This window comes from Gobius niger (genome assembly GCF_951799975.1).
Source record: "Gobius niger genome assembly, chromosome: 9".
Classification (NCBI taxonomy): Eukaryota; Metazoa; Chordata; class Actinopteri; order Gobiiformes; family Gobiidae; genus Gobius; species Gobius niger.
The window spans coordinates 23992229-24016987 of NC_136860.1; the positions used below are offsets into that span (position 1 = coordinate 23992229).

The 24759-nt window shown below is 39.4% G+C and overlaps 4 protein-coding genes across 4 annotated transcripts; 3 read left to right on the plus strand and 1 right to left on the minus strand.

Annotated features, from left to right (window-relative positions):
• The first annotated feature begins 1377 nt into the window (after window positions 1-1377).
• prkag3b (protein kinase, AMP-activated, gamma 3b non-catalytic subunit) lies at window positions 1378-5124 on the plus strand. The gene is made up of 11 exons (XM_079562514.1): window positions 1378-1470; window positions 1539-1620; window positions 2420-2478; window positions 2638-2683; window positions 2756-2810; window positions 2887-3013; window positions 3107-3272; window positions 3365-3402; window positions 3503-3649; window positions 3735-3828; window positions 5046-5124. Exons 1-11 carry the CDS (start codon window positions 1390-1392, stop codon window positions 5075-5077), a joined length of 927 nt encoding a protein of 308 aa, XP_079418640.1. The 5' UTR covers window positions 1378-1389; the 3' UTR covers window positions 5078-5124.
• A 1769-nt stretch (window positions 5125-6893) lies between these two features.
• On the plus strand, window positions 6894-7960 carry LOC306967590 (fer-1-like protein 6; the record flags this gene model as incomplete). The annotated part of the gene is made up of 4 exons (XM_079562672.1): window positions 6894-6993; window positions 7385-7481; window positions 7586-7640; window positions 7742-7960. The coding sequence occupies 4 exons, from the start codon at window positions 6894-6896 to the stop codon at window positions 7958-7960; spliced, it is 471 nt and encodes a 156-aa protein (XP_079418798.1).
• A 2-nt stretch (window positions 7961-7962) lies between these two features.
• On the plus strand, window positions 7963-20010 carry LOC306967591 (fer-1-like protein 6). The gene is made up of 41 exons (XM_079562673.1): window positions 7963-8009; window positions 8081-8159; window positions 8257-8413; window positions 8616-8802; window positions 8900-9001; window positions 9073-9163; window positions 9327-9444; window positions 9513-9720; window positions 9825-9927; window positions 10034-10262; window positions 10335-10455; window positions 10596-10696; window positions 10826-10928; window positions 11267-11386; window positions 11473-11625; window positions 11816-11984; window positions 12205-12329; window positions 12411-12545; window positions 12662-12811; window positions 12904-13011; window positions 13324-13386; window positions 14248-14346; window positions 14467-14674; window positions 14744-14868; window positions 14948-15067; window positions 15153-15198; window positions 15450-15494; window positions 15663-15751; window positions 15814-15936; window positions 16033-16167; window positions 16739-16866; window positions 16942-17112; window positions 17281-17435; window positions 17525-17661; window positions 18084-18172; window positions 18252-18350; window positions 18464-18584; window positions 18648-18768; window positions 18836-18984; window positions 19237-19337; window positions 19547-20010. Exons 2-41 carry the CDS (start codon window positions 8096-8098, stop codon window positions 19728-19730), a joined length of 5052 nt encoding a protein of 1683 aa, XP_079418799.1. The 5' UTR covers window positions 7963-8009; window positions 8081-8095; the 3' UTR covers window positions 19731-20010.
• A 22-nt stretch (window positions 20011-20032) lies between these two features.
• On the minus strand, window positions 20033-24400 carry LOC306968207 (uncharacterized protein). The gene is made up of 9 exons (XM_079563532.1): window positions 24158-24400; window positions 22866-23433; window positions 22492-22700; window positions 22292-22408; window positions 22068-22149; window positions 21769-21959; window positions 21510-21584; window positions 20987-21065; window positions 20033-20611 (listed from the first exon to the last, which is right to left on the minus strand). Exons 2-9 carry the CDS (start codon window positions 23404-23406, stop codon window positions 20349-20351), a joined length of 1557 nt encoding a protein of 518 aa, XP_079419658.1. The 5' UTR covers window positions 23407-23433; window positions 24158-24400; the 3' UTR covers window positions 20033-20348.
• Window positions 24401-24759: the final 359 nt, after the last annotated feature.

The following is a 24759-nucleotide window of genomic DNA, read 5'->3' on the forward strand; positions in this document are numbered from 1 at the left end:
ATGAAACTTGAACTTCTTGCTTAGGCCTCCAAAGCTGTAGGGTTAACCAATCAAGAAATATGACCGAAACAATTCTCTCCTTTTTGTGATATAGTCCCCTTTAGATACTAAACACACATTATCTGTAAATGATTGAATGCAAATGTTCCATTATTGTGAACTCGATGTAATGTGCTCCATTTGAACATAGAACTGCACCTCATATTCCTATAACAACACCTCTTTAAGGCATGAGCTGGACACACACAGCTGGCTTTGCCCAGGCATGTTTCCTGTGTGCCATGACGGCCCTGTGCCAGCCTCTGCTTATAATATTTATGTCTCTCTTACCCCCTCTCTCTCTCTCTCTCTCTCTCTGTGTGTGAATAGCTCAGGCCTGTTGCCCCTCAGTCCAGATTTAGACCACGGTCTCTTCCACACTTTCACACCAAGCTCAGTGAGGCCAACACAGATTCTTACCGTGGTCTCTTGTCTCTAGATTCTTCTTTATCTCCATTGTCATTGCTGCATTTCTTAGTTTTATGATCTAGCATGGCTTTTTCAACCAGGATGGCTTTCCACATTACGTTACACAAAAGTTTGCAAGTTGTCTTGTAGTGTTTATCAGCCAAGCTACTCTGCCTCCTCAAAGACTGCTTTCTCCAGACATGGAGCCTTTTGCGGAGGTAAGACACAAACTGTAATGCACCAGGGCTTATGTGTAAAATGTATGCATGTTTAGTTAATCGAAACTCCCAAAGGCTTGCTTCACTTAATATTTCCTGAGCCACCGCCGAAATAAGCAAAGGGCCTAAATTTTTAGACAAAACTTAGATGTACTGTCTGCTTTACTACTATACCTTGATATCATGTATTTATATTAAGAGCCCTGCACATTGTAAACAGCAACAAAAGGGTTGACATTACAGGGAAGCTGCCATTTCCTTCAGCTCTTCCGAAGGACTCTTTCTAAGCACACTGATTTGCTGAAACAGACTGTAATTTGTAGCTTTATTTTTTATTTTTTTAAATCCATAATTACAAATTCCATGTCAAATGCTTAACTTTCATTGTGGCACATACGTTGTTTTTTTCAGGTATTGAGTTATTTATACATTCTTTTAACATATTTTGTTATAGACTCCATTGTTTGAGTTTGACGATGATGAAGAGGAGGAGGCGGATCTCTCTGCAAAGGCCAGTGGTATGAACAAAAAGTGTTTGGCACCGAATGTGAAATGTTAAGCGACGGACAAAGTTGTAACCTTAGGACCGAAGTCTGTTGAAAACGGGCCCCTGAGATGTAAAACTATCCTCATGTGAGCGTTCTGTTTGTGTTTAGGTGCATGTCCACATGCCGCACATGCGCTTTCACCATCTGATGCCTCAGCCCCTGACACCTTTATTTATATGAACTTCATGAAAAGCCACTGTTGCTACAACGCCATTCCGACCAGCTCCAAATTAGTCATTTTTGACACAACGCTACAAGTAAGAGGAAGTCATTAGTGCACACCTAGTTTATACCTTATTACTGATGGTCTTTGTATTTCTGGCAGGTGAAAAAGGCTTTCTTTGCTTTAGTGGCAAATGGGGTTAGAGCAGCACCTCTGTGGGACAACAAGCTTCAGTGTTTTGTTGGTAAGCCACTGCATAAACGATACGAACATCTGCGAGATGGATCTTCACGACTCATAAAAGCTGACGTTTCATGGCAATCAAGCCACTTCCTCAGTGCTGCCACTGTGTACTTTGATATTTGTGACATTTAAATGCCACATACTGCGTCTTCAATTTGAGAGACATACTTTTCTTGATTATCATTAACTAAATACACTTTCCCTTAATTAGTTTTTCATGTCATTTACATCATTTTTACACACTGCATGCAAAACACCACTGATGCCAGCAGTGGGCGCATGACCTGGAGTGAAGCTGTTGAAGTCAGCATCCATGTACTTCAAAATACAGTATAGCAATTTAAACCTCTTCTATAAACATTCTTTTTCATTTGTGGCCTGAATGCCACTGTTTTAGGTCATGTAATCCGGTCTCGTTCAGTATGCAGTGATAGCGGCTGCCGCAGTACAAGGCATCTGACCTACTTTAAGATGCTCTTCAGAGTTAAAGCACATCTTGGTTCAGGTTTCTCAGTGGTGGATTAGATGTTTGAAGTGAGACCGGCTGTTTGGGGATCGACATTTAGCAGGTTAGATTATTACAGTATGCTAAAAGGCCATTAAAACATCAGCTGTTGCCTTAAAGGACCTTTTAGGGTTGGGATTTCTGGTCGTATTTCACACCTACTTGTCATATCTGCCATATAAAAACAAAGTGTTATGCTGATATGCTATTTTATTATTTTACCATCTCAAACCAAATTACTGGCTCAATGTAATGCCTTACTTTGTAAGTAATACTGTTTCTATGCTTTGCTTAGGAATGTTAACAATCACAGACTTTATCAACATTCTTCATCGCTACTTCAGGTCTCCTCTGGTGAGCTTTGCTTCTGACTGGTTTTATGAAAGTTTGGCATGGTCAACACTGTGTGTTTAAATATAATTGCAAACTTCTTCTTGAATTTAAATTTCTAAGTGAGAAAATATGTTTACAAATCAATTACTATATGATATAATGTGGAACCCTTGTGTACAGGTTCAGATATATGAGCTGGAAGAACACAAAATAGAAACATGGAGAGGTTTGTGCGAATGTGCTGATTACAAATTGGAGAATGTTTAATTATTATAAACAATTGCTTCTTGTTGGTCAGAAATCTACCTCCAGTACTCTACTAACACGCTGATCAGCATCACTCCTGACTGCAGGTAAAGGTTTCTTCTATATTGAGCAACATGGTTTAAATCATTGACTGCTATAACATCTTTTATCGTTTGCCTCTAGTCTGTTTGAAGCCATTTATTCACTGCTAAAGAATAAGATCCATCGGCTGCCTGTCATTGACCCGGTGTCAGGAAATGTTCTTCACATCCTCACTCACAAACGAATTCTCAAGTTTCTTTACATTTTTGTAAGTTGACCCCAAAAATATATATATATATATTGCTACTTTTATTCTTGATATGTCCTCTTTTAGATTAATGTCTTTATCTACTTTTTTCAGGGCAACTGGATGCCTAAACCAAGGTTTTTACAAAAGCGCATCTGTGAAGCAGGGATAGGCACTTTTAGGGAGATCGCTACTGTGCAGGAATCAGCCACTGTTTATGAAGCTCTGGCCATTTTTGTAGAAAGAAGAGTATCTGCTTTACCTGTGGTCAACGAACAAGGTCTGACCTCACTCTATTGTGTAACAAGTTTGTATTTGTATATTGCATCCATGTGTAATATAGTACCTTTTTTGCATATTGTGAATCTCTAGGTAAAGTGGTGGCCCTGTACTCCAAGTTTGATGTGATCGTAAGTTCACTCATAGTTTATTTATATATGATGTGTATACTTCATTCTAATATTCTATAATAGTAATTATTATTTTACTAATTTTGGTGGATTATTGCAGAACCTCGCTGCACAAAAGAACTACAACAACTTGAACATGACAATGCGAGAAGCCATTTCCTCCAGGACTTGTTGGGTGGAGGGTGTACTTAAATGTTACCCCTATGAAACACTAGAGACCATCATGGACCGCATTGCGAAAGCTGAGGTTATTCCCATCCTTTCATATTGCATTCTCATTTAATTGGCATAATGCAATTTTAAAGTATTATTCATTTATTTTTGCTTGCCAGGTGCATCGTTTGGTGTTGGTCGACTGTAACGATGTGGTCCGAGGAATAGTGTCTCTGTCTGACATTCTCCAAGCCCTCATTCTGTCTCCGGCAGGTATTAATGCACTTGCTGACTAGAGCTGCCTGTAAATATACAGCGCTCATCATTTTTTCTACTTTGTCTGGTTTGGCTCTTTATTGCCGGAGTTGTTTTTGCGTCACCATGCTCTGGACACTGAAGATTGTTTTTCACTGGACAAGTTGTCTTCAAGCTTTTGTTATAGTGCTTTATATTCAAAACAGTTCAAATCTGAATAGAGGTTTTTATTTTTCACTTTACTTCTGTCAAGCCTCACACGCATTGGATTTTTCAGAAGTAAGTCAAAGGAAGCATCATTTGAGAAATGCTATTTTTAAAGTCCAACACACATTTTTCAAACTTCTCCAGTTCAGGCTGTGTTGTGTGAGCTGCAGCTCCAAAGATCTAACTCACATCCCACAGACTCAGGTAGGAGGTGGAGTTTGGTCATGTTGGTGTAGTGCTGCCTGCCGTAGGTCAGTGTTTAAGAGTGCGACAAAGTACACAAATTATTACAAAGTATTATAAAACAAATACTGCAACCACTCTGTAATGTGGATGGTTGTAAATACCCTATTTGGGTTTATTACGCTGTACTAATAAGTTACAGACTGTATGGAGATGGAGGTGTGCCTCTAATTTGAAGTACTTTTATTATTATTTTTTTCTTTTGCTCCCTCCTTTTTCATACAGTTTATGGCATGCTAAACATGCCATTGTTTTGTGTACCGGTATATTATTATTGTGAGATTTATCTGTAAGTGTAGTTGCAGCATCTTAAATACTCCTGTTTATATGTACAGTATGTTATACTTAGTAATGTTCTGTATGTGCTTGTGACAGCATGTCATTGCCTACATCAGGGGTAGGCAACGTCTGGCCCGGGGGCCAAAACCAGCCCTCTATCAAGATGATTTTGAGGAATATTATTACACAAATCCGATCAAATGCCTGGTAAAGTACTTTAGAAATGTGTCAATTCCTTTAAAATGTCTTAGCAGAACATGATGTACAACACTGGCATATGTAGAAAGTGATCCTTTACTTAAAAATTGGAGGGTAGTAAACTTGCCTACCCCTGGTTTGCATCATATCAATAAAATAAAAACAATTTAAACAATTAAAAAAAAATCTAGCTTTTACAAATACTGATGTGATGTAAACTAAGGTTGAAATAGTTAGAGGATTTAAATAAGTGAATGTGTTACTGTTGGATTAGCATGTTGTTTACATGAACGTTTCCTGTGTTGTAGATATTGCTGTGAGATCACCCTGTCCACTGTGAAGATGACACGCTGTAAAAGAAGCAAGTTTATTTAAATAAACAATCCTGCAAACGTCATAGTTAATGAGAAGGACTACAAAAGACATGTTGAATTGGAGGTTATTGTCAACATCCCATTCACAGTGAATCTGTCTGTGGAAATTACTCACCGTGTAAAGACTTGAATGTTCACCTTTATTTCCTTTTGCTACATTTTAAGGTGTTTTTTTGTGTGTGTCACACATCTTGTTTTTTAATTGAGAATTCAGAAGTTCATAAAATGTTAAACAGTGTAATACTTGAATACTCTACGGTGTATGTATTGTCTTTTGTAACTGATGAATTGTCCACACTGGACATTTGTGGGAGGAAATATAAACATTTTCTATTGAATATACTGTCTCCTTTTGACTTTGCTTTGTTGTCAATATGTCAAAATAAAATAAGGTTGTGCTGGAATTTAGCACAGCCTTTACTTTGTAATGTAAAGCTTTAGGGTTTATTATAGTGTAACACATGCATCATGAACCCCTAAAAGGTGAGTATGTGAATTACTTTAATAACCTTATGTTTTGTCTAGCTGTATTTGTTCTGCCTCTGACGATGATATAATCTACAGCTGAGCACTAGTTTCCCGTGAAACTGATGTGACAACAAACGGCGAGTGGTTAATCCTCTGACAGAAGCCTCTCAGGGAATGGATCAAACTGCTGTTTACCAGAGGTGGGTTTGTTAACACTGCTCCTGTCACATCCTGGTCATGTGATCTGAGTGATCCATGCTTAGAAAAGCTTCACACTTTCTATAATAGAAGCCAAACTAAGTCAATTATAGACCCGTTTTTGTTGCATTATTTCTGGTTTGTTTAAAAAAATGTATATCTTTACACTCCTGTACTGGAAAATAGCCTTTGAATTAACTTTCTTTCACCAAAACCAACTTTTTCTACATTCACAGCAACTATTACCATCTGTTTTTACTAGGAATAAAATACCCCAAATACACATAATTGAAAGAATTAAATGTTTTCACAACTTCTAAATACTTCTTAATATTCCTCTTCAAACATCCAGAGCTATGATGCATAGAAGTCTACTGTGCCCTCCTCCTGACGCACCACATGTCTGAATAAACAGAAGACACACGGATCAGTCTTTCAGTCTGCTTTCAAAGTGCTTGGACTGTACGTGATGTGGAATTGTTAATGGATTGGTTCTGAGTCCTGTCTATAACAATGGAGCCAACATTCAAGTAAGCAATTTCTATTTATAACAATGCTATTTTATGTTATGTATGGACAGGTTTTCATTCATGTAAATCCTTGCAAACATATTAAAATTCAAAGATATATTTCCTAACACATACAGTAGATTCAGTGGGAATTAGGCAGCCAACATTCCACTTGAGGCAAAGATTTGGGGAAAAAATGGAAAAATAAAATGAAAACAAACTGGGAAATCACTTGCTGTACACTGGGTGCTGCTTGAATGATAGACAATGAAGGACTATGTTGTCTGATTGTCTGATCTCAAAAGCTAAGCAGAGTTGGGCCTGGTTTGGGAGAATTCATTGGACGGTCCATTGGCACAGATGTGGCTGTGCTTTTGTCAGATGACCCCAAGAGCAGCTGTGACTAGTTATATACTGAAGCTGATCACCACCAAGCGTGGAGTGAATAAAAAAACCTGTGTAAAGCGTTATATGAATAAGATTAATTTCACCCTATCTTTTAGTTCTATTTCTCACACATAATTGCAATATAATACTGAACTGAACATTACCGTATGTGTATATAGTGAAATGAGTTCTTCACACAATAGTAAGTTTGTGTTTTCGAATGAACAGAAAAGCCAAGAACCTTTTTGGTCTGAAGATAAAGAAGAAAAAGAAGAAGAAGGCCAAAGCAGACCTGATCCTGTCAAACCAGGGAGCTTTGGGTAAGTCCAGCAAAACAAACACACTCTCACTGACTCCGTAATAATGATTACAGCTGTTGTATCACTGTGGTTTAGACTGGCCTTTGTCAAACAGTCCCGTGTCGTACTGAGGTGACAATATTTATATATATTTGTCTGTAACTTACAAACCATAATATCATTGAACAGGTGTCTGGCTATAAAGATTTTATGAGGAAATTGACACAGTTATTATGTATAATAAAACTCTCCTTTTGGGGTCATGTATCTGGTTAGTCTAGTCTAGTGTGTGCTCCTAATAAATATATATATATATATATATATATATATGTATATATTTGTTATATTTACATGAAACTGAACATACTATTGTCTTTTCAATTAATTTATTGTTATTCAATTGTGTTTCCAGAGGCAGAAGCAGAGACGCACTCAGAGGAGTGTCAGGAGGACGACCCCCTCGATGATCTGAGTTTTTCCAAGAAAAGAGATAAACCAAAATATAAAAGGTGTTAATAAGCATTTCTTATATTTAGACCAAATACTGTTTTTATTACTTTCAACTGCAGGTCAATGTTTTGATTGTCGTAATTTGTCTTTATGTGTTATACAGAGCGAAACTAAATCCTCACATTCAGGAGAGTGAAGGGAAGCCGTCAAGCTTTCAGGTAAATGGATAACAAAATGATCACAATTTGAAGTGCTTTTTGGACACAGGCAAAAACCAAATTGTATCGTGTTAATTTTTATTTGGAATATCTCCCCGCAGATTTCCATTAACATCACAGAGGCGCGTCAGCTGGTCGGGGACAACATTGACCCCTCTGTTGTGATTGAAATCGGAGACGAGAGGAAACAGACATCGGTGAAAGAAAGCACTAACGCTCCCTTTTACAATGAGGTGCAATATTCGGTATTACTGCCATATTCTGTCGTCGTCTCTGCCATGACTAACACTTTTTCTTTGCCATCAGTATTTTGTCTTTGATATTTTTGCCCACAAAGAGGTCTTCCTTGACAAAGTGATCAAGCTGTCTGTAAGTGGACTGAATAGTTTGTAATTTGTCATCCTTACATTGGCTTTGGACTGCATGTTCCTTGTGTTTAGGTGATACACTCCAAAATGCTACGAAGTTCTTTTATTGGCTCTTTCAAGCTGGATGTGTGGACTGTCTACAAACAGCCAGGTAGGCCTCAGAGCCTCATTAGATGTACAGAAAATATACTATATTTTTAGGTTTTGTATTATGTGGTAATATTGAGTCTTTCCCTTTTTTTATGTAGGTCATCAATTTATCAATAAATGGGCCCAACTTACCGACCCGAGCAACATTAACACTGGAGTGAAGGGTTTTGTGAAATGTGACATCAGCGTTTCGGAAAAAGGGGAACCCATGGAGCCTGCCCTCAAAACCAGTGATGCAGAGGAACAGATTGACAAGTACGATGAATAGGTCATAATAGATACACTAACCTAGATCTGGTAATCGCAGTGATATTAACCATAAACTTGGCCAAAACATGTAAAGTTCTACCATAATAATCTGACCTGTCCTCTGCCGCAGAATTAATAGAGTTTTTTAAGAAGGTTTTAAAGTTATCTGAGTACTTTATTTGTGAATTATTTTTATTTTTTTCCGTAGAAACCTGTTATTGCCTGAAGGGTATCCCTCTGAGCGCCCGTGGGCTCGTTTCTTTGTGAAGGTTTATAAAGCAGAAGGTTTACCTCGTAACAACTCCAGCATCATGGCTAATGTCACCAAAGCGTTTGTTGGAGACACTGCAGCGCTTATTGACCCTTACGTGGTGGTTAGCTTCTTCAAACAAGTTGTAAGTTACTTTTTGTGTCTGGTAGTATGTAACACTTCTTTCTTTTCCCGTAATATTCCATTCATTGATTATTCCATTATTAATATTTCAAATGAAGGGTCGTACAGTGACTCAGAGGTCGTCGGCTGATCCTGTGTGGAACGAGCAAATTGTCTTCACAGAGATGTTTCCACCTTTGTGTCAAAGAATCAAGATCCAGGTTTTTTATTTTGAAATAATTTAATTTTCATTCAGTTTATCTCATATAAAGCCCATTTTTGTGTATTATAGGTTTGGGATGAAGGAAGCATGAGTGATGTAGCGATAGGAACTCATTACTTTGACCTTCGACGCATGTCCAATGAACAGGATGGCGACCGAGGTAAGAGCAAACGCCGCTTCTTTACAATAAAGCACTTTGTTTTATATAATGTAGCGAAGCCACCTATAGTTCCACAACCTAAATATTGTGTAATAATTTCCTTGTAAAAGGAAATCAGCTTTAACAATTTTCATTGCTCATTTTCTTATTTTTTTCCCAAAAGGTTTTCTTCCAACGTTTGGTCCAGCCTGGATTAACTTGTATGGCTCCGCCATGACCCAGACTCTGGGAGATGACACTGTTGAACTCAATGAGGGCATTGGAGAAGGTGTTTCATTCAGGTACTTAATCAGAATCTTGGCCTGGCTCTGTATTTTTTTCCACAGATAATCTTAAACCTTTGTTGTAGGGGTCGTATCTACATAGAGCTGTTTGTAGAAATACTAACTGGGGGGTCAGAGCCAAAGCAGAGCAAAATAGTCAAAACCATTAAAGACGCCAAAGCTGGGAAAACGGGACCAGCCAAAGATGCACCACCACCAGCAGCAGCCACCGGGGGCACTGCTGAGGAGGGCAGGGTGGTGGCTGAGGTCCTGCCCATGGAACCTCTCACTAAGGTGGGATAAAACTAAACTAATGTAAAATATTTTTTGAGAGATCCTGTGGGAATAATATGAATTTTATGAAGTTTTGAGAGTTGTTCATAGCTGTTTGTCTTTAGGTTGACGACAATGAGACCTTTTTTCTGTTCGGAGCGTTGTTTGAGGCCAGTATGATTGACAGAAAAATTGGAGACAAACCTATTAGCTTTGAGTTCTCTCTGGGTAAGTACATCATTCTTATTCTGGTTCTTTTACTCTGTTCAAACTTGGTACAAGTGTCATCCACATGACACTTGTGACCATGTATTAAACGTGTATCATATAATAGGCAATTACGGCAGTGTATGTGATCCGGGAGCTCCTCCGTCAGACTCTGCCTCCAGTGCTGTTCTGGGTCGGCGGCGAAAAGCTCTGAATGTTCCAGATGGAACAGACCTTTTAACATCATCTCCCAGCAGCTCCCAGACGCCTCTCCTTCCACAGCAGTCACCTGATCTTTCAAGGCCCTCCAAGTCGTTCACTACTCCAGAAAAACCACACTTAGTTGAAGGCAGCAGGTTTCTGACATCAAATTGTATAACGATAAAATGTATTTGTTGACTGTATATTTATGAGTGTTTTTTTTAAAGATACTACATGTATCTGCCTTTGGAGAAACTCAAGCCATGCATTAATCTCTTGAGCCAGTGGGAGGGCAGGACCTACAGACTTTACAACTCCAACATGCTGGAGAATATAGCTGTGCAGTTTGTAAGTGCTAAAGACATCACCTACTTTAACATTTTTTAAACATTGCACTATACAATGTATTTCCTACCCAAAAAACATAGTGTGTTTGCCTACATGGCCACTACTCCAAGTCTCCTTTCCTTAAAACACTCTTTTTTCAGGAGGAGGGCTTGAAGACCGTCATTGAGCATCACAGAAAGTCTGATCCTGGAGCTAATCCTGAACTCAGAACTGTCCTTGGAGAGTTTTGTATGGATGCCAGGTAAAGAAACTTGTTTTTTATGATACAGTAATCGTTGATGCAGTTTAAAATGATGGCATAACTCACAAAAAAATATGACTTTCTCCACACCTAGTGTTCACATGATGATAATGTTGTTGCTGTTTATAGGGAGTTCATAACTACAGCAGATGCCATGGTTAAAGCTGAGGTGAAGTCAGACTCTCTCACACTTCTGGACAAGAAGCGCCTCACTATGTGTAAACAGGAGCTGGTGAGGAATGTCTTAAGAAATGTCTGAAATGACTGACACTTTAGAATGCTTTTTATTTATTTTCTTTTTTAATTAATATAAAAAGAAGACTGGTCAGACAAAAACATAATAATTGTAATTGCGGGATGGGAGCATGAGACTGAGAATTTGACAAATAGTAAATCCTGGATGGGTTGTGGTCATGATTCTAGTGTGTCATTATCAAAAGAGTTCCTGGGTTCCTTTAATATTGCTTCAGCAAGAAAGGCTCTGTACACTGCATCACTGTCGCTTGCAAATGGAATTATTTCTGTATAGTTAGAGGTTATGCTTGATCAGAGGCAATCCTTATGTTTCAGCAAAGTATTGTCGATGAAGCAAAAGCTCTCTCCAAGAGATTAAAAAAAACTGGAAACCTCAAAGAAGCATTGAAGGAGGCCAGAAAGCTTACACAAAAACTGCGTTTCCTTGTGGAGGAGGTACAAATCTCATCTTTCATCTTCAAAATTAATGTTGGACAAAAAAACAAAGTTCTTATGTGTGGTCTTACTTTTCCATTGTGCAGCCTCAACACACAGTCCCGGATCTGTTCATCTGGTTAATGAGCAACAACAAACGCATCGCATATGCTCGTGTGAGAGCCAGAGACATACTGTTCTCCAGCAACGCAGAAAGCTGTGGAGTTCACTGTGGCAAAATATTAACCCTGTTCCTGAAGGTATCAATTTAGTTTCATTAACATTTGTTCCTGTTGCAGGTTACTTCAATACATTTGCATCTAAGAATTAGGTTTTCAGTAATTTCTTTCAGATAATTCATACATTTAACCACAGATTTGGCAAACAAAGAAACAATAATTTAACAAAGTTATTCATGAAGTACTGTGTTTTTCTGTTGCCTTTATGTAGCCTCCAACAAAGAGAATTGTGGGTCTGTCAGTCACTGCAAAGGTCGATATTTTCCTGTGGTTTGGGACCTTTTCGGATGCCCGGCACATGTTGGATAACCTCCCTCCTGGTTTCAGTTCAGCAGCACCTGCAGACCCCAACAACCCTCCTTTGCATCTGTCTGTCACCGGTGAGACGTTTAGTGAGATTTCTCTCCAAATAACACGACAGCTTTTATAACCTTTTGATTACAGGCGACTAAATGCTAATTCTATAACGGTCGCACTTAAATACATCTCTCTCGGTTAATCCTTGCTTGAGATCATTTAGATCTAATTACTACCCCATATAAAGAACCCAGAAGCCAATGAAAACAGTTCACATGATTGTTGTTTTGGGTGTGTCTCCAGAGCAGCACAGGTTCCAGTTGAGGTGCCACATGTACCAGGCCAGAGGTCTAATCGCTGCTGATGCCACAGGTTTATCTGACCCTTTCGCTCGAGTCACTTTCATCTCACACAGCCACAACACTAATGTAAGCCCTCCCTCCATAGGATTTCAGAGTTGTACACACAAAGTATATTTTATCCATATTTTTTTGTGATTAACAAAACAGATCATCCAGCAAACTCTGAGTCCGTCATGGGACCAGTGTTTACAAATGAGCCGGATCATGGTGGGGGGAGACTTGCACTTCATTGAAAAGGAGCCACCTCGAGTCATCATCGAGGTCTACGACGATGACGCACTGGTATGAAAGTGCTCATAACGTCAATATGTAGACAGATAATAAACATACACATAATGTATAATGGTCAACATGATACATATAGAATTACACTGAATGGATGTGGTCTTTGTGTTTAGGGTAAGCCTGAATACCTGGGGTCCACTGTAGTGATTCCAACGGTCCAACTGGCTTCTGACGAATACACCCCCCCATGCCTCCAATACTTCCCTCTCCACTGTGGAAACCTGGATGGAGGAGATGTTCTGTCTGCTTTTGAACTTCTGGAGGTAAAATTTAAACATCTAACCTACTACAGTGTAAATAACTACTTACTTATTTTGAACAATTTTATCTTCACTACGTGCTTGGATGTCTACAGATCCCTGAGGCTGGGGTGTGGCATCTCCCTCGCTTAGAAGAACAAGAGGGAGGCTTTTTCTCAGTCCCCAACAACATACGACCGGTTCTCAGCACTTACCGGCTTGAGGTTTGACTTTCTGCACGACTTGTGTTGTATATTGTTCTTATCATAACCTTAGCGTGGCAACATCAACCACAACCATAAGTCGCTTACAATAGAGAACCAACAAAACATCTTTCAATATTACCTTTGGGTGCGGTTTTCAATTAAAGTTCAGTACAGTATGTTTTAGCATTATTCGTTTAAACTATTAAAGCAAACAGACCTCTCTTCAAACTCTGCACATTGCAAAGTGTGTACAGCTAACATGCAAATACATTTTTATGAACTCCAATTTCCTGAACGGTAACTTACTTTTCTTTATTTATGTCTTGACAGGTTTTGTTTTGGGGTCTTAGACAACTAAAGAAAGTCCAGTTGCTGTCAGTGGACCGCCCACAGGTAAAGTCATATTTTACACTGTACTGTATCTGTGTACAGGTGAACCTCGGAAAATTTGATAGTCGTGAAAAAGTTCAGTTATTTCTGTGATACAACTTTCATCAGCTAATTCATCCAAAATACCTGCAAAGGGTCCCTGAGACTTTAAATGGTGTCTCAGTCTGGTTCAGTAGAATTCACCATCATGGGGAAGACTGTTGTGCAGAAAACCATAACTGACAAAAGCCTCAAAAGGTAATAGCAAAACAAGTTGGATGTTCTCAAAGTGCTGTATCAAAGAACATTCATAGAAAGTTAAGTGGAAGGGAAAGTGTGGAAGAAAAAGGTGCACAAGCCACAGGGATGACCGCAGTCTGGAGAGGATTGTCAGGAAAAGGCCATTCAAAAGTGTGGGGGACCTTCACAAGGAGTGATCTGAGGCTGGAGTCAGAGCATCAAGAGCCTCCACACACAGACAAATCCTGGACATGGGCTTCAAATGTCTCTTTTTGAAGCATCCTGGTCTTCCATAACACCATCCATGCCACACAACCGCATTAAGGCAGTCATTCACGTAAAAGAAGCCCGAACAAAGCACCAAGTACATTTTTTTTATTTTTTTATTGATTTCATGTAATATTCAAATTGTGTAAGATTTTGAATTTGGGGTTTTTAAGCGCTGTAAACCAAAATCATAAAAATGGAAACAAACAAAGGCTTGACATATGTCACTTTGCATGTCATGAGTCTATATCATATATTAGTTTCACATTTTAGATTGAATTACAGAAATAAATGAACTTTTTCACGATATTCTAATTTTCCGATTTTCACTTTCATCTATCACGGGCTAAAAATCAACCACGCTTCTTGTATCTCTAGGTCTTCATTGAGTGTGCAGGCGAAACTCTCCGATCTTCTGTCATTCCAAAATACAAGTCCAACCCTAATTTTCCAACACAACTAGATGTCATTGAATTGGTATGAGTGACCATAATCTATCACATAATTAAAGAAAAAACACAATTTATGCTGAAGTATTCATTACAAACTTGATCATTTTGCAAACTGAGGTGTCAAATGTGTAATTTTTGTTGTTAGGAGTTGCCAGAGAACGAACACATCCATCCGAATCTGACCATCACTGTTGTGGACTGGCGGGCGTTTGGTCGAAGCACACTGGTTGGAAATCATATCGTTAGCAACTTAAAGGCCTATGCATATGTGCCGCCACCCATCACTCCTGCACAAAGCAGCTCCAAAGCACGTCCAAGCGCGAGTGTATCTATCACTGTAACAGACTCTGAAGGCAAGAATATTCATGTTTGATTGCCAAGGTTTTATATGGTTTAGTGTAATTTCCTCTTTTGTTTCTCAGATCAAGGCAAACATTCAGACGAACTTGTTGCTGAAGCCCCAAGATCTCAAATTGCAGTTACAGTACAAGAGGATCACCCGCCTGCGGAGCCACCTGCTAAACAGGCTGAACCCAAGAAGAAAAAAGTACAATCGTATACTAGCTGTAAATTATGTAATTTAATGGTTTCCTTATAGTTTTGTATCATTGATTTTTTATTTATAGGATACAGCAATGAGCAGGCGTTTTCGTTCCACAAAGCGCAGGAGGAGGACGATCGCTGACGAATCGGCCGAGTGTGTCATTGACTGGTGGTCTAAATACTACGCCTCCGTTGAAAAACTGGTCTGCTAATGCCACATTTTGTATATACAGTAGTTTTGTACTTAAACAGCCTTCAAACATGCTTACTCTCCTCTCTGCTTTATAGGCTAAACAGAAGGGCGGAGCCACCTTTGCTCCTCTCTTTGCAAAAAGTAGGTTTCTATACATATATTGAAAAATATGCTTTAAAATACATACACAGACTATTTGTATTATGTGTGAATGTAAAAAAAAAAAAAGTTAATGAGAGTTATTGATAATAGCTTGCTGGTCTCAAAGCTCGTTTAGAAAATCTCAATTTACAACTACAACACAAATTCCATATAAGACAATTCATTGCGCTTACATTTGTAAATTATACAATCAATGTTTAGTAAATGGCACACACTATTGTTTATTGCAGCTTCCGCGTGCCAGACGTTGCTCAGTGAAGGAATAGACTCGCTGGGTAAGGACATAGTGGCCGTCAGAGTGTGTTTTTGACCTTATTCTAACCTCCTGGGTGCTCATTTTGTTGCTGGACATGCATGATTCCGTGTTTTGTTTTTACCATCATAATGTTTGGTGCCCGTACTTATTGACAAACAGCCATTTAATTTACTTATGTGTTTGCAAGTGTCTATCTCCGATGCAGACAAAAGGAAAACTAAAGGCAAAGAGAGTCCGGTTCCCTCTCCTCTTACCTGTAAACTTGCCACACTTAAGGTACTCCAAAATCACAAACACCATCATCTCTTCTTCTTTTAAATATGTATTTCTCTCCACAGCTTTACAACAAGGAGCTGGAAGTTGAGTTTGGCCACTTTCACGACTGGGTGGACACATTTGAGCTGTACCGAGGCAAAGCCAACACCGAGGAAGGGGATGAAAGATTTGTTGGTAAATTTAAGGCAAGTATGCTGCTTTTTTTGTGACCATACCAGTCTCAAATGTATATGGTTTTCCAAGTTTTCATGACAGTATTTCTATCTCCACCTCACCTACAGGGCCGTTTTTGCCTGTATAAAGTGCCTGAGGAAGAGATTGAGGACTCCCAGGAGGATATTGATGTTTTTAGAGTGAATCGGGGAATCCCTAACAACCATTCAGTCCAAGTCCTTATACGGGTTTACGTTGTCTCTGTGAGTCTGCAGCAGAAATGACAAAACTGTGAAAAAAGGCCTTCATAATCCCTATTTAGTTGCAGAATCTGTAAAAACTGTTGAAATTGCCTAAACTCTTTTCATTGCATAAGCTCTTTACATTGCATTAACTGTTTAAATCGCTGACAGACTTGACTGTATCAGAAATCCTATTAAAATGATTATGGAAGCGTCCTCATACAAATTAATGGGCAGAATTCCCAATCCCGTAGAAAAAAAAAAAGAAAAACTGCAAAAGGGGGAATTTCCCTGAAACAGGACAAGTTGCAGAAGCTGAACATGCACAAATTGCAGAAAACATTTTGGAAAAAGATGCAGAAAACCACTAATTTGTGGAGGCACCATTAGAAGTCAATGGGAAAAATTGCGGAAAATCCAGAATTCTCCCAAACATTCGGAACGTTTTGAGAAATAACTTGCAGAAATTGACAAAACTGTGAAAGCTGTGAAAGTTGCAGAAAAAAAATCTGATATGTAAATCAGAGAATGTTGCATAATACATGCCTTTGTCTCTTCTCTCTTGTCCACTATTGCACGTGATTCCTCTTAGGCCTCCAATCTGCATCCAGCCGACCCAGACGGTAAAGCGGACCCTTACATCATTCTTCGCCTCGGCAAAAATGAAATCAAAGACAGAGATAACTACATCCCCAAACAGCTCAACCCTATTTTTGGAAGGTACTGTCCCTACGACCAACTACTTTGCACTGGTGAACGATACTATAAGGGTACGTGTTACATGGTTTTGTCCAGGTCATTTGAGATGCAGGCGAAGTTCCCCCAGGAGTCTCTACTGTCAGTGCTGATCTATGACTTTGACCTGGTGGGAGGAGACGACCTGATGGGAGAGACTCACATTGATCTAGAGAACAGGTTTTACAGTCGACACAGAGCCACCTGTGGACTCCCCACTGAGTACTGTGTGTAAGTCACTTCACTAGTCTCACAATACAATACAAATCTCTGTACATTGGGTACAATTTGTTGCAAATCTGTGGACAGTTGGTTTATTTTTCAATATAAACACTTGAACTAAGCTGAATTGTTTGACTGCTCACTCTTTCATTCATTTCATTCTCTACTTTTTGACAGTGAAGGTTATAACGCATGGAGGGACTGTCTCAAACCCACGGAGATACTGTCGAAGCTGTGCAGAGAAAATGATTTACATGGTCCTGTTTTTGAGCCGGGACGAGTCACTGTTGGCGACAAGGTCTTTACTGGGACCACAGTCTTCATGCGTGATGGTAACAGATACTTACTCTGTGTGTTTATTTTATTTATTGGATGGATATTGTATTAGAAGTCCGATTTTTTTTTTCTTTTTGTCTCACAGATGAGCCAAAGGAGTGCTATGAGGATCTGTCGCTGAAAGTTCTACACCAATGGTCTGACATTATGGGATATGGCTTGGTTCCTGAACACATTGAATCCCGAACCCTGTACCACAAAGCTCGGCCCGGCTTGGACCAGGTGCAGATAAAACAGTACATTTCACTGCCTCTTATTTGTGTCCTTGGGCAAGACATTTCTCACACCTTGCCTATGCATAAATGTGGTGTGAGTCATGGTCGTCAGAGGGCCATAGTTAACACAGTCAGGCTTGCCTCATTTTACCTCCCTTATGGACTTATTTATTTTATTTCAAGGTTGTTTCACATTGCACTATTGCGCTTAAACCCATTCTAATTGACTCTGATATGGAATGAAATTGTAGAGTGAATTTGAATGTCTGCAAAAGCACTATTACAGATTAAATTATTAATAAATGAGGTTTCAGTAGTATTCGGAATATAACTTGATATGTTATGATATGTTATGTGTGCATTCTCTGCAACCCCAATTGAATATTTCTGACTTTTTATATTATGTTAATCTGTAGTGTGTATGTTTAGGGTCAGCTGAAGATGTGGGTTGACATGTTCCCTTTGGATATGCCACATCCTGGGCCTCCTGTGGACATCAGCCCCCGAAAACCCAAACCGTCAGTGGTTCCTGTTGCTATAGATAAATACTGCTATATTTTAAATCACAGTAATGTTCTGAATTGTAATGGTCCATAGATACGAGCTGCGGATTATCATCTGGAACACTGAGGATGTGGTTCTAGAGGACACGAACTTCATCACTGGACAAAGCTCAAGTGATATTTACATAAAGGGGTAAACATTGTTATGTGTTTCTTCCATAAGAACTATTTCCCCCATTGGCTGCTCATTCCTTACAAATGTCTCATGCAAAAACTAGACTTCATATTGTTTTGTTATTGTTTCAGTTGGATAAAAGGTTTAGAGAATGATCGACAAGAGACAGACGTCCACTACAACTCTCTGACCGGAGAGGGAAACTTCAACTGGCGCTTTGTTTTTCCCTTCGACTATCTACCTGCTGAAAAGGTAATGAATATTTATACTAATACTCAAAATTACATTGTATTTACGTCTCTAGTTTGTATCCAGGTGATAGTAGTGCAGGAGAAGGAGCACATTTTTTCTTTGGATAAAGCAGAGAAGAAACTTCCTGCCATTTTGGTTCTTCAAGTTTGGGATTTTGAGACACTTTCCTCAGATGACTTTATCGGTGAGTCAACATCTGTTTGCCCTTGTCTTTTTTTCAGTTATTTTAAACATGAATTGTCTCTTTTTAGGCACAGTGGAGTTGGATCTTCACAGCTTCCGCCATGGAGCAAAAACAGCCAAGATGTGCAAAGGAGACAGCGGTCTGGAGAAGATTTCTATCTTTCAGCAAAAAAGGGCAAGAGGATGGTGGCCTGTCAGCAAGTGTGGAGAACTGACGGTATGATCGTACAGTAATCATGCTTAAAATAACACCCCATGATTCAGTAGCGGGTGGAAATAATCTCTGAGGGAATACTTACAAGAGTAAAGGCTCATACAGCTGACCAGTAGGTAAAACAAAAACTCAATTTTGGGGAAATCACACAAATTAGTTTACTGCTTGTAAGCTGTATATACATATAAAGAAACCTTCAAGGAGTCATGATGTTGCTTTACTTCCATATACATAAAATACTCTCGATTTCTAAAGGGAAAAGTGGAGGCCGAGTTTCATCTTCTCACGGCAGAGGAGGCAGCAAAAAACCCTGTTGGCCGTGCTCGCAAGGAACCTGAACCTCTGCCTAAACCGAAGTAAGAAAATTATATATTTTCACTTTAGTAGTTCTTATTGTTGCTTCCCCCCAGCACTAAAATAACAGTGGAATTAATTTAAAATGACATTAGTTTTTTTTTTTTAGATACGCACAATGTAAAAAGTAGAGCATTGGAGTGGGATATGTGCATTGTAATATTTCTCATTGGTCAATATATTGTTCTAATCTGAGTTCTATTTCCTACAGTCGGCCAGATACATCTTTTTCTTGGTTTGTCAATCCATTCAAGTGCTTCTTCTATCTTGTGTGGCGAAGTTACAAGAAGTACATCATCATAGGACTGTTGATCCTTATTACTGCCCTGTTCCTCGCGTTGTTGTTCTACACGCTGCCAGGAGCCATTTCACAGAAAATAGTCGGGAATGGATAAATACAGTTATGTTGCATGTTATTGTAGATGTTTAACAAATAGTCAGACACTAAATATAAGTGTGGCTTATTCTTTAATGCTTGTCTGGTTAGTGCACTGTATGTCCGAACGATCAGCAGTAGAAGGAGTTTACAACTGTATGAATGCATGCTGCCTTATACCAGCATCTAATGACTAGTTGAGCAGACTGGAGAACAAAGTTTGTACTCTCTCATCTGGCAGTTTCTGTATTAGCAAAAGGTATGTGGCAGTATAAGCTATTAAAGTGTACCCGAAGAATTGATAATAGGCTTTGTGCTACAATTAAAAAGACACATTTTGTGAATACTTGCTTTCTGCATGCAAAGCATGTCATTTGTTTTACTATGTTTAAATCTGAATGACTTTTGTATTATTAAAAGGAACCCATGTTATTATTGCACCTGGAACATTTCTCTTACCCATCTTTCAGCTGTGTTTTGTTTCTGGCATTGTTGTGTACATTTATACAGCAAGAACAAAGTTTAGACAATGTGAGTATTAGAAAACATTGTTGTTTTTTTATATACACAAATATAGCTTTTGTAAAGCTGAGCATTTAATCTAAACAAAGAGGACTTTAAACACATGCTGATTATTTTACTCTATAATCTCTGGGTCGTTGAGAGGAACACTCTGCTGTGTAACGTTGACCTGAGGATATGAGGATGAGGAGGTAACAGTGTGCTGTGCGGAGAGTGAGACGACACTAGGGTCTTTGAGGAACAGTGAAGGAGAGAATGAAGACGGGCCCATGTAGGGATGTGTGGGTTGGACACTGCCGGCTGTGGAGTTATTACAGAGATAGTTGTTCTGGAGAAGCACTGCTGTATTCTGTCTCTGCTGCAAACCAGACACTGAGCCTACAATGACAAAGAGGATGTAAGAACTTCACAAGCATAGGCAGGAATTTATAGACATTGTTGAAGATTTTCTTGTAATTGCCACAGAGGTCAAGCAGCATTGTAACTTGTTTTCTTGCATTTCAGTCTGAAATGAATGTGCCTAAAAATGAATTCATGGCACTAGAATGAAAAACTAATTTATTTTCGTTGCATATTTATATCACTGTCTGAAACTGAAATACATGGTACTACTGCTCCCTATATGCAGGCTGGAGACGGCAGTCCCTCTGGAGGGTGATATATTGTGTTTCTGTCAATGTGATGCAACTTTAGCTTGACATATCAAACACACTCACCAAAAATGTTTCAAAGTCTATCTTATAAAAGCCTTACCACAGGTTGCTCTAAGCTGCAGGTTTGGGTTGTGACCAGGTAACATTGCAGGAGATGAAGTTGCAGCGCCACCTCGAGCCTACAATTGGAAAAAACAGTCTGCTTAGGTTACAAACACACACTTTCCTGTACATAATTAATGCTTCGTGCATGTGGGAAGTTGTAGCTGGTGACTTGAAGTGAGTGAGGAGCCGGTGAGGTCTGTGGTTTTGTGAATAATTGAAACTTAACCATGTACTCGATACTGTGCAATTAAGTGATGTATTAACCATGAAATCTGCTCTACGCATGTTACAGGCTGTGCCACTAACGAGGCCCGACACTGACACTGATATACGGACTCTAAAGTGGGATTAAATAACAACTTGGCTTCGTTGTGTTGGAACGGACTCCAAGCAATCTGTATTTACCAATGTTGTTGAATGAGGCTGGTTTAATTACCGCTATGAACACTTAATACGGTTTGGTAAAGTTATTCCCATGGACCTGTGTTTGTATTGATTACTAAAAGAGGCTTACTGACCCGAGCCTCCTGGAGTTTCTTCTTAGCTCTCCATTTCGCCACCCGAAGTCTGGTCTTTTCTCGACGCTCCTGCAACTGCAAAAGGGAAATGTGCCCATTGCTACATTTTTATATCATTGTGGCATTGCACGATATGGAAATATGGCTTTGGTTAAGGCAAGACTATTGACAATAATTGTTTCCCCTTCTTTTGATCAGTCCTTTTTAATCCTAATATATAAAAATTATAATTTAAACAACAAATGAATGCTTGTCTTACTATTTCGGACAGAAGGGGCTGAGGGAGAGTCTTCTCCAGATCTCTGCATTTAATCCAACTCCGCCTTTGCTGGTCTTTTCTGTGTTTTTTGAATTCCTCAGAAAGACGGAGAGCTCTTTTGGGCCAAAGCTGTTGAGCAGTGATGCTGGACAGGGAGCACGGAAGAGAGGCTGCTATCTGGGACATCATCGCTGAAACAGTCAGTAATCAACGTCAGTATATTATTATTAACACAAGTCTCAAATTGGTTGATTTTATTCATTGAAGATTTACAATGAGTGAGATAATTTAACACTCACAGATGGTGCATCCTGATGAACTGCCTGCTGCGTTTATCCCACTTGTCTGTGGTGCAGACCAGTCTGATGCATTTCTTACAACCTAATAAAAACAATGTTAATAATATGACATTTTTGAGTACTCATTTTATTCAAATGTATAAAGCATTCATTAAAACCATTAAAATTCCCTATGCCAGTGAAAAAACTGTTAATTAGATTTTGTGAATGGATCAGAAACTGACCTCTGACGCTTGGCCTGGCTGAACCTGGCAGTCAAACATGGCTGTCTCTTCTTGCTCGTCCTCTGGCTCCTCTTTGATACAGATCACTTCATCGTCCTGTCGTGGCTCCTGCTTCACCTACATCATAGCAAGACACCATTCCAATCATGTTCGTCTGTCTGAAATCAATAATCAATTAATTTCCTAGAGGACAACATTACCTGTGATGGAGAGCAGGGCAACGTGGAGCTATCTGCGTGAGTGGATACTTCCGAGGAGCTCGAGCCTGTGGACGACTGCTGTTCTGGTTTAAAGTTGAGAATCTGAATTCCAGGCATGGCCCCTCCATCTGTGTTCGGCTGCAGAGAGATGCTCCATTCAAGGTTCTGGTCGTCTGAATTATTTACTGAGGGGTCTTGAGACAATGGACCTCCAAACAAAAGTAAAAACAGTAAGAGTTTTGTGCATTTGACTCAAATTGTAAGTCTTTGAAACAACAGGTAAAATATCATAAAGGTATTTAATATCTTGAAGTGATGCATTGTAGATGGAGTGATTATTCTGAGGTATCTGTGATAAAATAATTAAAATGTACCTGTGCTGTTGTCCAGAGACTCAGTAGATGTGCTCATCAGAGGTAGCACTACATTTGATGGGTTAGAACTCACTTCATGCACATCTGTCTGGTACTGCCCTCTCCCGTTGTGTCTGCCGCTGGTCTGGGGAGAGGTGCTTGTGGTCCCAGTTCTGGTCTGACCTGAACATGATGGCGCAGTGTTTACTTGTGCTTGTCCCGTGACCTGTCCTGACGGGGTGAAGTTGTGCGAGAGCGCGGCCGCAGAAACACGCTGCTGGAGCTCCTCTTCTACGCCCTGTCGGTAATACTTCAGCTTGAGCTCAGTGTAGCGCAGTTTGGCTCTCATGTTCTCGTTCTCTTTGTCCTTCAGAGCCTTTTCTCGCTGTAGGGCCTCCATGTCTCTCTTCATCAGTGCCACTTGGGATTTCAGCTCCTCAAACTTCACCCCGACAACTTTGAGCATCTCCCCCAGCACCGTCTCCACTGCTCCATTGACGGCCCGCTCAACCACAGCCCCCATCTGACCACGGATCAGGGATACAGCGATGCTCACGTCCATTGTGCCGTCCCCCCAGCCTGCAACAAGCTGGAGAAGAGATGCCGATAATAAGAAAGAATATCATTACAACTCACACATTTAAGTCACTAGTGTCCTTGTTGTTTGTGTCTTGATTAAATAACTTCAAATATAATACAGTCAGAGCTTAAAGGGACTATAGGGAGTTTAAAAATGTTAAAATTATGTATTTTCCTCCCCCTACATGTTCCAGCCATGTCCTAATGTGTAGAATGAGCCCAGACCGGTTCACCACAACTGCCTCTAAAATCCTGCACTGTCACTTAAAAAGGTGAAACTTCGGGTCCGAATTGCCGTCATGCACGAGCTTAATATAGAAGCTGCAGTTACACATATGGCCTGAGAAGGGCAGTAGTAAGTATAAAATGGCCAACTTGCATTCAGCCCCTTTAACATCAACTTTTTTGCTCTCTGACCATTGTGGCTACTCCTTGAGAGGTTACATAGGATACATCCTAAAAAGAACATTGGCGTGGGGAGTATCAGCAATATTAAAAGTCGGTTTTACATGTTTCATATTCTAAACCATGATCATGTTTTATTACAAGCACATTTGTTGAACACTCACTGATATACAGGCCTACACAATGTACCTGCAGGTAGGTTAGGCATCAAACTCTAACCGGCCAAAGTGGACAGAGTGACTATATAGTACTAGCTAGAATTAAAAACTACCACCGTTTGGTTGTTACAAGTTATTGTCATGTCAAGAAGAACTGATGAAACAATTTACCTTGTCGCGTAGAAGTTAGCTTAACAAGCTAATGCGGCGAGCGGGTCAGAAAAAGCTGGTACAAGGTCCAGTGTGTAATCTAATTCATAACAACGTTGTTGCATTAGGTAATACTGAATATGTATTGTTAGAAAAGTGTAACTTTAGCTTGAATCGTTTCTCACATCGCTCACATTAATAGAATTCATCCCTGGTTCTCGTTTTCAAAAACAAAAACATCAGAACGAAGCAAATCTACTTCCGGGTCATCAAAGATCGTCTATTGCAAACGCTCGCTCTCTTTTGTCACCATAGATACCATACTGCCCCTTTGATTGCTTTTCAGTACAGTAAAATTAGTTTCTAATTATTTCATTTTCTTGTGTTAAAGTAACATATAAATATATCATAATATACCATTGATGTTTAGCCCTAAATCTGTCCTAATTTCGGTGATCTACATATATTTTTAATTGCATTGCTGCCACCTATTGGTTCGGAACGTAAAGTGTAGTCAAACAAATACTCTCGCTCATTACATTTCTGAATCATTCATGTGCAATTTTCCTGTCTCTAATCAGCCACTCTCTTAACAATGATTGAAACTGTTGGTAACATGACAG